This window comes from Condylostylus longicornis, unplaced genomic scaffold (assembly GCF_029603195.1).
Source record: "Condylostylus longicornis isolate FDR11 unplaced genomic scaffold, ASM2960319v2 ptg000034l, whole genome shotgun sequence".
Taxonomy (NCBI): domain Eukaryota; kingdom Metazoa; phylum Arthropoda; class Insecta; order Diptera; family Dolichopodidae; genus Condylostylus; species Condylostylus longicornis.
This window is the reverse complement of record NW_026578003.1, coordinates 2,769,479-2,789,110: the sequence shown is the minus strand read 5'-3', so window position 1 is coordinate 2,789,110 and position 19,632 is coordinate 2,769,479. Positions and strand designations below refer to the sequence as shown.

Genomic DNA, 19,632 nt, shown 5'->3' with positions numbered 1-19,632 from the left:
AAAATTTAAATTGCATTGTGGTATTGTATAACCATAGACTCATTGATTCTGCTATTATTATTGGTCGAGCAAATCAAGAAAATTGCAAAATTTTATCTGAGATTTTTGTATTTGTTAAATTATAATTAAAGTTGTATACTGAATGTATAGACATTTTAGAATTTTATAAAATATTATGAAATATATAAGTAGGACAAATTCATAAAATATTTAAAAAATAATTTATTTCTTCTTAAAGTTAAAAAAATCTTTTGGGATTCTTTAAAATAATTCAATTCGTGTGGGGGCGAGTTCTAATCGAGCTTTGAAAAACAAAAAAAAATTTATCTTATATAATAGAATGGAAGTTGTGTATTTTAATATTATACGAAGTCCTTATTTGTTTTTAGTTTATAGGTCATATATGAGAGCCATACGGTGTGCTTTTATAAATTAAATCAATATTTAAAACTTTTGTATGCATCTAATATTTATTAAAGAGCATAATTAAATACAATAGCTATATAAAATGTTTATATACAATATAGTCTAGTTTGAATATAAATAATGCCCCATTAATTTAATCGCATTATTTCATATGTTTGTTTATATAAGATGCGTTTGCATTATATAGATTTATTGATATATCATGTGTACAGACATATGTGCTATACGAAGTAGAAAAACTAGGGTGCAATGATTTTTACTAAACGGATTTGCATTTAATAATGCAATGCATAGGTATTGTACATAAATATATAATGTGCAGTCCAAGTTATATAACGTTTGTGGTTGTTATTGCAATTGAAGTATAGTACTAGTTTCATATGTTAAAGCAAAAGTGGAAAATATAACAAAATTATTAAATACGTATATACAGAAACAAATTCAAATTTTAAATTATTTAAAAATTTAGATTGTTATATGTATGAGGTTCCCATGCACCGTAACCCAAGAACTGTGGTTTTATTTGGTCTTTTATTATGCTTATCGTGTAATAGCAGTATTTTAACATACTCCAATGACCTGTCCAAAGTTGTTAAGCTCTGTTTTAATTTCTTTTAGCACCTAGTGCAGTGTAATCCAGTTTTATTTGAATATATAATCATAAAGTCTATGTAAAGTCTCTGTAAAATAGCTTCATACTAGTCTGGAATACACTCGAATACGTTCAGTTTGACAAAAGAAATATACGTGGCTCTAGGCAGATAAGTCCGGGACCAAAATAATTATGATTGTGTTTAAAAAAAAATCATTTATACAGCGACCTTTCAGAAATTTGTGCATGACTCACATATTCTCTTTTAAAGAAAAGTTTAAAATTTGAGGATTTAGAACGAAAAATATGATGTATGTATTAATTATAGAAACGATTGTACTGTAACTCTATTATTTTGGGCAAAATGAATTTGTAAGATAAAAATCTAGAGGTCAAGTAGGGTCCAATCGTGTATTATTATTTAATTTTGCCTAAAATTCATTCGAACCAAATCAAAGTAACCACAATTCAGATTTAAACAAAAAAATCATAATGCTTAAAATTAGCCTAAAATTTCTAATCTTAAAAATCAATTTAAAAATTTAAACTTTATTATTAAAATATCAATTTAATTTATTTTTTTTTTGTTTTTGAATAATTTAGATGTCGTTATAAGCAGATTTTGAAAGAGATTTCATTGCATGAGGTCATGTAAAATAATGTACGTGTTCTAATAGCGTGTGTTCTGCACACTGATCGTACATTTTATCTACATTTGTAGATGATCGTACATTTTTTTTTTTTCTTATTTCCTTAAAAAATAAAATTTGTTTAAAAAATTGAAAATGGAGAAAAAAAATTTGCTATTTTTCTATATATACCGTTTTGAGTATATACATGTATGCAAAAATGTCCTTGCAAAAATTTTAAGAAGCTTTATAGTTAGTCCTGTTGAAAACAGAAGATAAAGCTAAAAAAAAATCATAATGTCATGAATAAAATAAAATTTCTTGTTGTTCTTTTTTTTTTGTGAAAATTTTTATTCAAAAGGTAAAAAAAAAAGTTATTTGTTGCTAGTTTTTTTTGTTGTTGTTGTTATTTTTTATAATAAAAATTAGGGGACTTTTTAAGACTTGTAACGCCTGCTTTCATTCGCAGAAAAAATTTTGTTCAATTGTATTAAAAGAATTTAAAGATTTTATGCATTTTATATTTTTAAATTTTCCGGAACCGGGTATTTTTTGCTACCGGGTATGTAGTGCTGCAAAGAAAATTGAATTTTTTTAATATTTTGTGAATTTAAAAATTTAAATTTGGATTAATGCCTTGGCTATTATTGGATAAATCTTGGAAATTATTTAATTTTAATTACAACTGTGCTTTTTGAATCTACTTTGAAACCAAAATATAATTAATATGGCAGATGATGTGGGGCTCCTGATAGTAATTACTTATTAATTCCGGGGTTCGATTCTCTATAGACAAATAGATAAATGGACTCTATAATTTGGAGTTGTACCGGCTTCAGTTTAAAACTTTTTTGTAACATCCCACGAAACATTAGTGTTCCTGTAAGTGAAGTAATACTATCGGTCAAATACGAAAAAATAACAGAGAATAAGATGAGCCGTTTTATGTTTACTGTGGAAGTATTTGTAAAAAATGACTGTGTAGACGGCCAGTTCATATTATTTTTGTTATGGTAGCTTAAGTTGATAGGCTGCTAACTTATTAGTCTTAATTCAAGAGGAAATTGAAAGAAATATATTAATGAATGTTTTACGTTGTACAACTCTTTAATTTTTCGTTACAAATTCATTGAAAAACAAAGTGTTTTCTAAAGGTTTTCATCTTATAAAAACAAAATAAAACAAAATTAATCAAATCTTATCTACAAAGCTATTTAAAAAATTTTAACTGAAAATTTATTCTACAATTTTTCTTCCTTGTAAACTAATATTTAATCCTTTATTGGGAAAATTTAATATTTGAAATTATTTTCTGCTTATAATTAAATCTAATTAGCCTTAAATTCAATTTGTTTTTTTTTTTTAAATAATTTCTTTTTTCTTTGGCATTTTCAAAGCTTTTAAATGGAACAAAGTATGTATATATAAAAGTTTTTGCTTAAAAAGGAAAAATTTTTCTCTAATTACATTTAATTATTAAAGTTGGCCTCCTAAAGCCATGCAATCAAGAAAGGAAAAGAGAAAAACTATTTTCAAGAAATTTCAATACCTGGCTATAGCTATCTAACTATAATTATTTTTTATTAAAAACCAAACTGAACTTTTCTAAAATGAAAATTTTATTAATAGTTTTGCAAAATCTTATAGAAATAAAATCCAGGAGAGAAGAAAAATTGAATTGAATCAACTAGGGAATTTTAAAATTAAATATTGAAATATTTTATATTTTAGATGAAATTTAGTAGAATAAAGATTATCTATAACAATTGGTGTTGTGTTGTTCGAAAGTTTTAAATTTTATAAGCTTTAGGACTCTCTTACATAAAACTATTGACTTAAGGCGATATCTTAAAAATTGCATATAGAAAGTTTGTAAGTTTCAACTTAGAGTTGCTAAAAAACTATATTTGTTTTGAAACGGTGATTGCAACTTAGTTTTAGGTGGAGTTTATTACCTACCGAAACTGAAAGGTAGTCAGAATTTAAGCAAATTTTAATTCAAGAATTGTTCAAGGGGTTCATACCAATCCGGAATGAATGAAATAGTTAAAAAGGAAAAATTATTAAAAAACTACGTTTAAGTAGAATAAATTTCATTCTATTTATATATGTAAGAAAACAAAAAAGGAAAGATGCAGAGTTCATACCATCAACTTTGTGATAGACACAGAAAAAGAGGAACAAGAAGTTAAAGATAAAGCTCATTTAAAAATAAAAGCAGCATGCTACTGAATCGGTTTTTGAATCGCTATCAAATTAAATGCATATAAAACAAACAAACAAAGCTATCAGTTCAGGATTCGATACAATTTCGGTCCAATTTGTTTTTCGAATATAATTATACTATTAATGTCCGCATTTTAAACGATTATTATTGGTTATTATAGAAAAAATTTTTGCAGTTTAACTCACGGTTTCAACTATTTTACTTTTATTACTGCAAGCTTTATTTCGGCACATACAACTATTTATGACTTTAGTTTTACTTCATTTAAATTTCTGTCAGAATTTTTGCTTAATAAGGTTTTTGTTTTTAAATATTTTATAGTCAAGCTGCATGTAAAATTCTATTATTAATATTTTAACATTTGTTCTAATTAAAAAATTTCTGTTTTGGACTCTTTTTTTTTTTTCAAATATAATAGATTTTGAATTCATGTTGAATTTTTAGTTTCGTTTTTTTTTTTTAAAAATGAGGGCTCGCTTAATTATTTGTATTCCTGTTGTTAATATTCTATTTAATTTATTTGTAATTTATGTGTACAATAATAATATTGTTATATACAACTTTTGTTTTGAAATTCATTTTACTTTTAATATTGTGTAAGTCACGCTATAAATAGCTCAGTGTTGTAATAATGGTTTAAAAAAAAGAGTAAAATACATCAAAAGCATGTGGAAATGTGCATGTTTGTAACAGTTTTTTTAAATACGTGAAATTACTTATGTGTGTATGTATGTGTACAAGATAATAAATTTACTGAAGAAAATTACAAGCTGCTTCATTATAAAGAAGAAGAGATATCATCTTATATAATATTCGGAAATAGAATTGAATTGCAAATGTTAGAAATTATGTAATTAAAATACGAAAAAAAAAATCAAGAACCCCGCATTTTATGCAATTTTTCCCATTTTATATAAATTGTGGGAATATGCAATTAAAGTAATTATAATATTGAAATGTTTTTTTTTTCTTTTTAAACCAAACATTGTGAATAATTTATTTAAATTATATTTAGAATTTTATTTTATATCCTTGGGCTTTTTTTTTCCTGTAGCAAGGATACTCATCTTGAAAGAATGATTCCTTTGGGTTTTATGGTAATTTTTTTTCAACAAGATGAAACACCACAACATGATAATGATGTGGAAAATTTCTCTGAGGGATGATCTTACAGAAGTTGTTGTAAATTGAGAAGAAAAGGAAGAAATTCTTTGTAATCGGTTGAAGAATTCAACACATGTTTGTCTTATTAATATTAATTAAATGAATTAAATCTTATGAATTACGACAATGCGGTTAGTTTTTGAGAGGGAATTGAAAAATAATTTTCACATATTTTGGACTTTCATAATTTAAATTCAAAAATACGCTTTTTTTTCTCTTAAAATGCGTTACCGAAATTACTAGAGCAAGAATAATTACTAGACTACTAAATTTAATGACGAGCTATAGAGATTTACGACAAGAAGTATTAATGTACTACAATATTACTTCTGGTTTTTCGCATACATAACACTTCCATGGAAAATTTAAAATATTACCTTATATGTACCGATAACCTTGCTTAATAAAATTTCCCGTGGTCTATTAATGAAACACACTGTTCACTTAGATATGAACACATATGTGGTAAAAAAAAATGAATTTAATATCCAGGAACTGGGTTAATATCAAAATATTTTTAAGTAATTTTTATTTAAAAAACAAAAAAAGAAAATATTTTTATTATCCTTGTTTTACCCATCTCTTTCTTTTTTTTTAAAAATTCAAAAATATATACGAATATAAAAAATACTTAAATGTATTTTATGTTTTTGTATGTAAAATAATATTATTTTCAGGAAATTTAAATGACAGAAGGAGTCCAAAAATAAAATTTATACAAAAAAATGAACCACTTTAAAAATGCATTTTTTATTATTTTTTATATTTTTTGTTTTTTAAACCGAAAACAAGTGAAAATAAAGTTGGGTCAAACCAATGGTTTGTATTGTAGCACTTTTCCCTTCAACAAGTGAAAATTCTGCTTTTAAATACAGTCTATGTATAGCTATCACACTATTAAAAATATTTTCATTCATATACAAAACTATTTCTAGGATTGCATATATTTAGGATGACGCATATATGCAGTCTTTGAAATAAAGCAAAAATTAATATAAAAAGGAGTTAACATAATGCTTGATTTTAAGGGTTAATTGTGTGAGTTAAGAAAAATAATTATATTTTTTAATTTCACTGAATTTACCGTTAGCTTTTTGCGTTTACAGAAATTTGGAAAAGCTTGCGGTTTCGGAAATATAAGGTGTCAAAAATTCAAATTTTACGAATTTCAAGAGGTGATAACTTGAGAGGGGGTGGAGATGGAAAAAAATTTTCTTCTAACAAAATGAACTATTTATTAATATCTAAAAGCTCCTAAAATTTCAAGCTTTTACAGTCTGGGGTCTAGAAAAAAAACGACATCAAAAATTTGGAAAAAAAGGACTTTAAATAACGGTAAATTTGAACGGCCATTTTGTTTTTCTTAAGTTGAACTATAATATACCGCGCAAGGGGAAGCAAGCCACTGCCTTTCTGCGTTTGCAAAATTTCAAAAATGCTTATGGTTTCATTGCAACAAATAGTTAAAAAAGGCCATTTTTAGGGTTTTGGGGGGGTATAACTTCTAGAGGGGGGGAGATAGGTAAAAATTTTGTTCTACGGAAGTAAGTTTCTAGTAAAGATCTATGTACGTATTAAATTTCAGCTTTCTATCTTCAAAGGTGTAGAAGTTTTGTAAACAGACACACGGACAGACGGACGGACGGACGGACGGACGGACGGACGGACGGACGGACAGAGTGAAACTAATAAGCACTTTTTTCAAAAAATTTTTTGGAAAAGTGCTAAAAACACTCTTGTTTTTATATTTTGAATAAAATTTTTTATACCTCCATTTACATTCACACATACGAGTACATATATTTTTTTATTACACGAATTTGAATGCTATATATTCACTTAAATATTTCCCGTATACTAATGTAGATGTAGATCGATAAAATGTAGATATAAGATATTCATGAAGTTTTGGAATAAGTTTTTAAGTTGAAAAAGTTTTTCCAAAAAAAATTTTGTTGTTAAAAAATTTTAATGCAATTTTAAAATTTATGAGATTATTGAACATTGTATTGCATATACGAGTATAAAAGATTTAAAATTATTTGGCAAATTTATTTTATTTTGTACTTTTGTTTTGCTCTGCTAGTTTTTCTTTTTTTGTTATTCTAAGAAAATGCAATAAGTTTTAATTTATAAGATAAAAAATTGTTCTTTTTAGCACTTTTCCAAAAATTTTTTGAAAAAAAGTGCTTATTAGTTTCACTCTGTCCGTCCGTCCGTCCGTCCGTCCGTCCGTCCGACCGTCCGTCCGTCCGTCCGTCCGTCCGTCCGTCCGTCTGTCCGTGTGTCTGTTTACAAAACTTTTACACCCTTGAAGATAGAAAGCTGAAATTTTGTACGTACATAGATCTTTACTAGAAACTTATTTCCGTAGAACAAAATTTTCACCTATCTCCCCCCCTCTAGAAGTTATACCCCCCCAAAACACTAAAAATGGCCTTTTTTAACTATTTGTTGCAATGAAACCATAAGCATTTTTTAAATTTTGCAAACGCATAAAAGCAGCGGCTTGCTTCCTCTAGCGCGGTATACTATGGTTAAACTTTAGAAAAACAAAATGGCCGTTCAAATTTACCGTTATCTAAAGTCTTTTTTTTCCAAATTTTTGATGTCGTTTTTCTTCTAGACCCCAGCTTGTAGAAGCTTGAAATTTTAGGGGCTTTTAGACATTAATAAATAGTTCATTTCATTAGAAGAAAATTTTTTTCCATCTCCACCCCCTCACAAGTTATCGCCTCTTGAAATTTGTAAAATTTGAATTTTTGACACCTTATATTTCCGAAACCGCAAGCTTTTTCAAATTTCTATAAACACAAAAAGCTAACGGTAAATTCCATGAAATTAAAAAATATAATTATTTTTCTTATCTCACACAATTAACCTTTAAAATCGAGCATTATGTTAACCCCTTTTTATATTAATTTTTGCTTTATTTCAAAGACTGCATATATGCGTCATCCTAAGTATATGCAATCCTAGCAATAGTTTTGTATATGAATGAAAATAATTTTAATAGTATGATAGGTATACATAGACTGTATTCAAAAGCAGAATTTTCCCTTGTTGAAGGGAAAAGTGCTATAATACAAACCATTGGTTTGACCCAACTTTATTAAGAATTAATTTAATTTTATAAAATATTTGTGTTTTGTATTAAAGCTATTTAGTAGCATTCTTGGAAAAGGTTAATGATTTTGTAAAATTTTTAATTTCATTGTTTTATAGTATAAAATAAATTTTGGGGTTTTACATTTTTTATATCAAATTCTTAAATATTAAAATTATAACAGTTAAGAAAATATCTGTATAGGGTAAAGTTATCGGTGAGATTTGAAAAATTCTTTGAGTAAAATATATTTTTGAGTTGAGGTTGCCTGTTTAGTTTCGTAAATATATAAATGAACATATAAATAATTGATAACTATAGCATAATTGAAAAGCTAAATGATATTTAAATTGAGTCTTTTATGTATAGCAAAAATTACAACCAAATATTTATTAATGCGGTATTATACTACGAAAAACTATACGAAAAAATCATCTAAATAGTGTTTAAAAGATGTTAATAAAGATTTTAGTCTGCGTTATATAAGAAAATCTGATCAGTAGTGCAGGGGTTATGGTATTGGTTTTTTTAATCGATGTTTCTCGGGTTCGAACCCTCGTTGGGCCACTATAAAAAACTATATTTAATATTATATAGCTTGATGTATAATATTATAAAAATAAAATTTTAATATAACACTAATTGCCCATGCATCCAAAATATTGTTTCTTAAACTGGAGCTTGACAAAGTCAAGTAGAAGCTCCTAATGCTCCAATGTACAATAAAGGAAAAAAATAAAAGAAGGTAGAGTAGGCGTAAGGTTTTGACTCTCACTCTAATCATGACTCTAATTCCGACTCTGACTCGGAGTCCGATTTTAACTCGGAGTTCGACTTCGTTTCCGATTCCGAATCCGACTTACTGCCTTTGAATTTCAGTCCGACTCTGATTACAACGCCGGTTAAGATTCCGAATCCGAATCTAAACCCAACTTCTGCTTTTTTAATCGGCTTGTTGATTTTCTCACTGAAGGCCAATTACTCCCTGTCTCTTATTCCTTAAAATTGTTTTCTAACCATTTATAACTATAAAAAACACAGAAAACCGTCTGAAGTGTCTCTTATAAATCATTACTCATTAGTTTTATACAAAATTGTGAATAAGCTTTATGTTTAAATTTTTGGAAATTCTATAGAATATTATTAAATTATACTTAGTAAACTATTTAGTTTACAAAATACAAATTATGTTTCAATAATTTTACAATTTATTACTCATAATATGAAGTTCATTATGCAATTGACTCATTGGAATAATATATGAGTCTTTTCTTTTAATATCAAATAATGTGGGCTTATAAAATATTCTTAAAACACTATATGTTAAAAAAAATCAAAAAACAAAAAATTGAATACAATGCAAATTTTATTGATAATTTTTTGATATTCGCTAAGAAAGAGGAACCCGACCGAATTAAAAAAAAATTAATTCCTTTGCTTGTGAAATTGTAGTATTTCGTTAAAAAAATTGTAGTTGCCGTAATTTTTTGTTTTCTAGCACAATAAGGATGACATCATGCAGGATTAAAAAGAAATTTTTGTAATTCTTTTTTTTTTTTTTTTTTGAATAAAAATTCAATGATTGTGTACAAATAATATTATATTTTTTTTGTTTAGAATTTTACACGAAAGGAACTTCAGTTTTTTGGCAAACATAGATTAATTTTTATTTTATTGAATCACTGGTAAAACAAAAAAAAACATCCGAATATTTTGCTGACGTAAATGATTGCATGTATAAAATATAACTTTGAAAAAGTATGGAATTAAATAAGAATATGGGGGTAGAATTCCACATAGAATATTATGTAGAATGTACTTTAATAATTTAAATGTATAATTCGAAATTTAGTTTTTGATTTAAGTTTCTGATAGTAGAAATTTGTATACAGGTATACATGTATTAATTCCATATCTTTCTTATGTATAATGCAAAATGTTAAATGAAATTTTTTTTAGGTAAGTGGATAATTTTTTAAGGATCATGATTTCTAAACCCATTTAAACAGCAAATTGAGAAATTAAGAAGGAAGACTGAAAAGGCAGCTTCTTGTTTTTACTCCACTGGGTATCGATGTCTCATTAATATTATCGAATCTCAAAAACACTATACTATTAATAAAAGCTTTCCATGTTTTCAACATAGTATTATAATTGCCTGCTAATATAAATTTGTAATCATTTATTAGCCTAAATAATTAATATTTACTCTTAATAATATGCGTACATATATATATAATTATAATAATAATAATGCTTACCCAAAATTTGATGCAGAAGTTTTAAAATTATTTTCTAGAAAATCACCATTAATTCTAGTACCCATCATGGATATTTGTTGTTGATTTGGTTGATAACCGACTGTTAGGCCCATTGGAATAATAACAGCTCCATTAGAATCATCCTTATGTACTAGTGGAATATTTGCTTTACCGTCACCCATACTTTCTTTTTATTTTTTTTGTTTTATTTTTAATTCTATTATACACTATAATCTTATTGCAGTAGTATACTTTTAATTATAATTTTATAATATTAAATTATTATGTTATATTTGTTTTTTATGTGTGTGTGTCTGTATGTGTTTATGTATATTTTACGATTATATTAAAAATTTAAATTAATTATTTTAATTAATTATATAAATTGGTTAATTTTAAATTTTTAATGAAATTCTTTTTTTTTTGTTTAATGAAATTTTATATTATTTATATATAAATTTTTGTATGTATATAAGTAATAACTAGTATATAATATAATAATATATGTATGTATGTGTATGTATATATTTAATAATAATGTTGTATACAAATTACGAGTAGGTATATAATAACTAAAATTTTTAATATTTTCAATCTTTTTTCTTGTTTTACTTATTATCAATTATTTTTTTTTTTATTAAATTTTATTTTATTTAATATTATTTTATTTTTTTTTTTTGTTGCCTTATTAAATATCGATTTATGAATATTATTTCACAATTTATTATCACATGTACAAGCCATTTGGAATACTAAGTTTCCGATTATTTTATTTGCTTTTCTTTTTTAATTCATTTTTTTGTTTTTCTTATTCGCTCTCTTCTCTTTTATATTTCTCGTTTGTAGTTTTGCTTTTTTTAATGATTTGACCTTATTTTCACTTAATTTTTCATTTTTTTTCATTGCTATTTTTTTTTTTTGTTTCGTTTTTAGCTTTTTTATCGCTTACATGTTAGTTTTTAATACTTTAATTTTTACATTAGGATTAGAATTTGTATTTTTTTTGTTTTACTTTTTTAATTTTTAAAATTGATTTTTTTCATTCAATAAAAAAAAAAAAAAATTTACGTCAGGTGTATAAAATTTTAAATTAATAATTAATATGTTAGATTATTGCAATTATTCGTATATGTGTGTTTGTGTGTGTTTAGTTGAGAATAGTAAAGAGTATTTGCGGAATTATATAAGCTGTATATATATATGTATATATATAAAAAAATGAAAGTTTTACATATTTTTTGTTTTTATTTTTCTTTTTTTTTGAAAATATCCCTTTCGAAATTAAAAAGTTCTGTGTAGTTTTGATCTGTAATAAAAAAGAGAAGAAAGAAAATTTAATTACATAAATATATAAAAATTTTATAATTGTATAAATAATAAACAATTTTAATATTGCACATGCTATATTTCACACCCCTAGAGTAAAATTGTCACAAAGACAAAGGTGAAAAATAGCTTTTATATAAAAATTTTCTTAACTTTAGACTCTTAAAACCCTATCATAAATTATTATTAGAAGCAAATCCTACTTGGTACAAATGATTCGTATTTTATAAATAAATCTTTTAAAGTTCTGATAATGTAACGTCACCTTATCAAAGTAATGAGGTTTCCAAAATAAATTTTAGTTCTTAATTTGAATTTAGATTTCTTCTATGAACAAGTCTTTGATGAACTATTATCTATTATATAGCATATCGGAAAAATTATAACAATAATTGAAGAATAACTACATTTTAAATTACTTATGTTTTGGTTTGAAATTTTAATAAATTTCCTGTTTCATTTTTTACAATATATTTTATAATAATTCTATCTAAATAACCAAACATTATCAATATATTAAATTTTAAAACCCAGTAACTTAAATATTGATTTCTTCGAAATTGCATTTACAATGTATCAGACACATAATATCATCTTCTGAAATATTAACAAAATCGACGAAGCATTATGTTCACAATTTATTTGATGTCTTGTCTGCAATATTGTTAATATTGAAATATCTGCCAAATCTTGTGTTCAAAATTTTTTCGATGCATATGGTGTAATTAATTATACAATAAGAAATTTCATTTTTTACAATTTTGACAAAATCGTTTAATTTTTATTTGACAATTCCGAAGAAACCCTATATGATTTGTTTGTGGGTTTCTAGGGGGTGCAATTTATATAACATTAGTGTTTATTTTGTATTGTACATGTACATACACATATTTAAATACAAATTATATTTTTTTTTTTGTAATTTAATTATAAAAAATATAAAGTAGTACAAATATAATTAAGTTTTGAATAACAGAATTATGTAACAATGTAATAATGAATTTAGCTTGTATTAACTAAAAAAAACATATTTTAATTTTAAGTGTTCCGTTAATTCCAAGGATTATTTCACAGTTTATAGTAGTCACAATTGTAAATTTTTATTATAAAAAAGTCTTTACTTTAAACTGCTTTAAAACTATCAAACACAAAATTGAGGACATAAAATATTGAAAATATTCTTTTATATATATGACTTTTGCCATGTAGCATAGTCGATAATTTCTTGCATCAAAATCACAATAATTTTTTTAAATTCCGTTTAAAAAAATTGCTTCAATTATCATTTCCTAAATATATTACTCACCAAAAAAAATTTTTGTTATCTGTCTGGGAATCAATTATTATTTATGAGTAATATTAAATGTATGTATGTATGTATATGAGAAAAAGACAACCATGTCGAAATTCATATCATCAAGTTTGATTTAAAGAGTTTTTAAGCCATTTTAATGCAAATTAATTTGAGCCAACATATTGCCATACATGAGGAAGTTTTCCTTAAAATAAAATATCAAATGAAATTATTCGAGCATGAAAAAACTTTTAACAAAAAGAATTTAATGCACAAAAGATTTAATTGGATAAAAATTTTAATATTATGAGTATGCCAAGAAGGATTCATTATGAGAGTCCAATGCCAAGAATCTCAAATATGAATTTTAATCTCAAAAAACAAAAATCTTTCAAATTAAATTAAAAAAAAAAAACTATTTAAAAATTTAATGAAATTTAAGAATTTTTATACCCGTACGAACGTATGTTCGAAGGGTATACTAAATTTGCCTTACCGTTTGGAACGCTAAGAAATAACGGTGTTAGATATAGACTCAAGTGTATGTTTTTGATCAGCGTCAAATTCTGAGTTGATTTAGCTTTGTCTGTCCGTCTGTCCGTCCGTCCGAACGATAACTCAAAAACTAATTGAGCTAAGTTCGCCAAATTTTCACAAATGATTTATTGTAGTAAGTGCCAGAACCCTATTTAAATTGGACATGATCGGGGTACCGGTTCGGGTAGCTGCCATACAACTTCAAAATTTATTTGGCTATATCTCAGAAACTATAAAAGTTGTGATATTGAGATTTCACACAAGTGAATATATTAGTAGAGCTGATGTGCTTGATAAAATTCGCTAAAATTGCTTGGCTCTTTCTGGTAGGTGCCATACAACATCAATAGTAGTTTGGCACAACCAGTATTTTGAATAACACATAGTACTGAAATTTTGCATAAATTAATATGGTAATACGGCAACTTAAAGTCATAGTCTGCCCCATAGTTAGTTATGGCACATTAGCTATTCGCACATAGGATAACAAATTCGTACGGGTATCACAGAGTTGACAAGGTCAACTCTATTTTTTTTCTCGTTTAACTATAAAATTTTTAAGTCGCTACAAAATGTTTTTTCGTTTAATTTTACTACATTTAACATGGGAAAATTAAATTATATGTTATGTACAGAGGGATTAATAAATCATCGAACTTATTTATTAAATGTCGTGTTTGATGAGTCAATATATTATTTTTTTCAGTTTTTAAATTATATTTTTTCAATTAAATATTCATTTTATATTTTCTTTCCCAACCATATAATTAAAAATCAAATTAAATTGAAAACTATTACTTTATTATAAAATGTTAGTACCCACTCAAAAATTCTTTTACTGCGGAATAAAATTTTTAGTTTTATAAAAGGACAATTATTATAACCACAATCAAGTGGGAATACATATGCGTGCATACCAATATGTCATAAAAAATATACAAAAAAAAAATTAAAGGATAATTAAATTTTTTATTTGTACAAATTTTAGTAATATTATAATGGAATTAAATTATAAATTATTCAAGTTCGATAATTAATAATATGTTTGTCAATTATTGTGTTTTCTTCTAATCGATGAGTACGTTTTTAGTTATACGAGTATAATTTAAATTGTTTATAAAAATTCATAGACAATTTTATGTTTTCCATTCATTGGAATGGAAAATTTAAAAAATTATTAAAATAAAACTATACATGCAAGCAGGGAGGATATAGTGTGTTTCGATTTTAAACCGAATATTTAAAGTTATTGGTTAACTTAATGTGACATTGCAGATTTGTAAAGTTTGTTATATTATTCTTAAAAATATCGTCGCCAGTCATAGTTATTTTGTAAATACAATTGGGCGTGTGTATTTCTAGTCTAATTACATTCTTATAAAAAATTAAAAATCAAGTAAAATATTTGAAAAATGCAAAATATTTGAATAATTCTCATATACGAAACAAACGTCCTTTTGTATGAGTTGTACAAATTTAACAAAAGAAAATTCGAATTCAAGAAAGTTGCTAAAATCTATATGACGTGACTATACATTTTTCACATGATGTACAACAATTCCTTGAGACGAACGATTCTGATGAATTTTAGCACTTTGTAAGGATCGATAGACCGGACTAAAAATTTCTTTTTTCTCGCGGGCCACAACCCTGCTCTCTCCCAAAAGATGTATAGAATTCTCCTTAACTTCTCTACAAAATCTGCCGTGGCAATTGACCATCATTCGCAGTGGCTAGATAAGAAATCCATGAATATTCTCGTTTGGTTCTTGCCCATTTCAATTATATGTTTTTTCATTCCAATTTCAAAGTACCGTAAAAGAGGTCAGTTGCTTCGACCACGCCACCTCCATCTTATTCCTTAACTTAACCTTATACCGTGTGTGGTTCGACTCAAGAGAAGAAGGGTTCTGGCCCGATAAATTATATAGGTTTTTTTCAAGTGAAGAGTTTCATGCTAGAAACAAAAATTGGTATTCCAGCCGCGTGTGTGAAATTCGCTTCGTTTTAATTGAATGAAGCAAAGCTTGTATAAAAAAATAATAAAAATATATTGTTAGTACGTAATTTTTATTGCTCGGATATTATCGATACGAAAATTCATTATTTATTGAACACTCAATTATTACCATGAGTGTTTAATAGAATTTCAATGAAGAGTTGCTTCCTTTCATATAATAGTTTCAATTAAATACGTGACTATAGCTACAATTCTATATATAAGACATAATCTTTATCAATATCTTAAATATTATACAAACGACATTGTTTTAATTGTACAATACGTTCAGGATCAGTGTAAGAAACTTTCCCATTCACTATTGAATAGAATAATTTCATTATAACACTAGATTGTGAAAATTACAATAACTTTTCTTTTAAATATCAAAGAAATGAAGAAGGATATTGTATTAAATTAAAAAACAAAAAAACATAAAAATAAAAGAAGAAATTTGTGTTGTATTTAAATTGAGAAAAAAAAAATTCCATTTGTCTATTTTGCCATATCTGCAATTTTTTCTTTTTTACAATTCCTTACAAAAGAAAAAGTACTCTAATAACTGAAACGATAAACTTTTGACCTATAAAAGCATTTCAAATTATTAATCGCATTAAAGTTATGTGTATACAAAAATTGTATATGTAGTCGTATATATGTATGTGCATTCAAGAATATTATATAAAAGAATAGAACTTATAATAATCCACGAGAAATGTACGTGAGGTCTAAATTTAGAGTTTTTTTTTTTTTTGATAAAAAAAAACGACATGATGATAAAATATTATAGAGTTAAATTTTGACATTTTTAATATTAAATAACGAAAAAAATTTTAAAGTGATGCGATATTTATTAAGATTTTTAGCCACACTCACATATAGATACACAAAAAAAGTCAACTTTTTATAGCCCGGTATTAGGGTATTTAAATGCGGGTATTATGTTTTTAAATTACAAAATATCATAAAGTATTTTAAAAAATTTTCCATTAAATTAATGTTACAATTTTTATATTTGTCCTTGGAAAATATTAAATTTTTTTTTCGTTTTTGTTTTTTTTCTGAGGGTAATTAATCTTTTTTAATATAATAAAAAAGGAATCTGATGTGGTCGGAAAAATACCAACTATATGTGAGTAATAATAAATTACAAAGTTTTACTAAAAATATACTAAAAAATTGTAAAAGAAAATGATTTTTCCAAGTTTATTTTATATTGTCAATAAAAATAATTGGATATTCCAGACAAAATAATTTTAAAATGATATAGATTTAAAAAAAAAAATTTGATGTGGTCAGTAAATAACCAAATGATGTGTAGTTGGCTCTTGGTACAATCTCGCTGTATATAATATCCGAATTCCCCTCAAAAGTTCATCAGTTAGTTTCAGTAACAACCAAAACCAAGAGATATGGTAAAAAATCTAAAATCACCCCTTTGTTCGGTATCCGACCCACGATCTTTCTAAAAAAAAATTCGAATTATTACTTTAACACCCATACTTTAAATATTAAATTTAAAAGAAATTAATTAACTACTTTTTCTTATATGCGCAAAAACGTAAAATCGGCCAGCAAAAAGTTTAGTTCCCGAGGCGTGACATATCCCTGACATTGATCAATCCGTGACATAGTCGGAATAAAATCACATATTACATACAGAAGGACCGATATCTCTCTAAAAATAATTTACTTACTCTTCCTCACTATGGAGAAGTGCGTGCTCACCAAAAACTCGACTCACAAATTTTGGTGCCATCATATAACCTCTGTTATTGTATGCAATGCGGAACTCTACTAGAGATTCAGTTTCTAATATATTATTACTTGCATAAGGTTTTTAATAATTTAACATTGTCTCAAAGGCAAAATGTCGGTGAAATCGATATGTTTATCAAGTGTAAACATGATAAGGTGTCTGGCAATATATCACATAACTTATGTCTGAGTTACTCCGAAGAAGAGAACCTCTTTTTCCTTAAGGTTTTCAAGTTTAACATAGAAAAAAAAGAACGCAAATGTTTAGAAGGAGCAGCAACTCTTTGTCTTTATACCTTTCAGGAGAAAGATATTTTAAAGGAATCAATTCAATCTGTTCAAAGGAATCATTTAATCTGTTATACTGCTGATGGTACTTCAAAGAAAATACTCCGTCAGTCCGGTTTGAAGTACCATCAGCAGTATAACAGACCACCATTTATTATCACATTGTTATGGAATAATAAATGCTGCGGTTGGACACACAGTTACCCCAGATTTAACTGGAAATTTTGTGGTTCATAATTTATTTCGAAATTTTATTTATTTTTAAATTAAAAAAAAATATAACAATTTTGCATATTAGCTAGTTTTCAATTTACTTTAAATTTGCAAAAAATAATAATTAAAGTTATTTAACATATATTTTGCGTCCATAAATGTGAAATTTTTTTTAGTGCAAATTTTGAATATTAAATAATTTGGGTGTAATTTTAATAGCTTTACCTAAATTTTTTTGCAAAAAAATTACTTGTCAGTAATACAATTATAATATAAACAAAAGAGTGAGGTTGAAATAAGAAATGATCTCACGTTCAAAGATAAAATATACGTTTGTAAATATTTTCCAAAAATTAATATTTTTTTTTGCACTCTGACCAGAATTTAAAATGCTTGTAAATAAAGTTAAACGTAATTAAAGATCTAAATTTCTTTTGTAATTATAATTAAAGTAATTATAGGTAAATAATTGTGATTATAAGTAAATTAATAAACAATCATAAATTTTTAGAAAATACTGTAAGGCATTCTATTACAATTTCCCAAAAATCACAGATTAAAATAATTATTCAGATAAATACAAGTCGGCTGCCTTTAAATTTGAGCTACTTTTTCGGGAGACTTGCAAATGGTCACATTTTAAAGTATATAGTTTCGAAATTATGGATAAAAATACAATTATTAAATTTTAATTTACTGGAAATACGATTTTTACCCAGATTTTCATAGAACCATCAAATTACATTTCAATTATTAGGCTTTTGCGACTTAATTATTTAAAAAAAAAAACGAAATATTAATAATATTAAATTCATGGGAAGTGAACACTAATAAAAAAATTATTAAATCTTATTTAACACCATTTAACAGTGTCTAACCAATAAAAATAAGTGATTATTTAATTGGGATTAATGTACACGATTTCTTTTTTTTAATAATGAAACATGTATACATAATTTTCTCTACTTCTATTCATCATACATACGTATACAATAATATAAATATAAGGTTATGTAATTGCAAGACCATCATTATTTATATTATATCGGTAATAGTTTATTAAACGCCAAGAGTTGAAAAAAGGATTCATGTTAAATATTATACAAACTAATATAAAAGTGAAATGGGAACAATCAACCGTGTATAACAGAATTAGAGCAATAATTTTTTTTCTATTAAAACTATAGACATAATATATATGTATGTATGTGTATGTAGTATACCATATAATGAAATAATATTTCTGATTATTATAGGTTGTTGTAAACACGATAAATAATAATTTAATTAAGGACTTTGTTATCGCCAATTAAATTTAGTTTAGTATTGTTGAATTTTTTTTTATAGAAACAATTTAACAGAATTTTATAACATCTATTATCTATGTGTCTACCTTTGAATTCACCTCAATAATTTCATATAAGTAAAATGAAAATTAAAATTGCTTGAATTTTTTTCTAAAAATATCAAAATTACAAAAAATCTAAAAAATTTTCATTTAATTATACAAATTATTATTAATTTTATGAAGCAAATTTTAAGTACTTCGGTGCCTTTAGTTCGTAAGCAATTCGTACAAAATTTTAATTTATAAATAACTTAAGCATGTATACCGATAAAGAATAGAAAAATTCTGTTTTTATTTTTTTATGACGTTTTAATGGTATTTTTATGGAAATTCAAAAATTTATAAAAATATTTTAGTTACTAACTATACATAGACTAAATATATATAATTCAATTATTCTAGTACCTATAAGTTATATTGAATATTTTAGATCATATGTAATTATCACATTTGAAATATAGTGT

General features: G+C 25.2%; 1 protein-coding gene across 3 annotated transcripts in view; it reads right to left on the bottom strand.

The window, feature by feature from the left end:
* LOC129608781 (ATP-binding cassette sub-family G member 4) overlaps positions 1–19,632 on the bottom strand; it is a 55,050-nt gene that overhangs the window by 13,406 nt on the left and 22,012 nt on the right. For all 3 annotated transcript variants that reach the window (XM_055520494.1, XM_055520492.1, XM_055520493.1), the window contains exon 2: positions 10,406–11,711. In XM_055520494.1, the coding sequence (XP_055376469.1) occupies positions 10,406–10,587 (182 nt within the window). In that variant the 5' untranslated portion in view covers positions 10,588–11,711. The remainder of the gene's footprint in view (positions 1–10,405; positions 11,712–19,632) is intronic.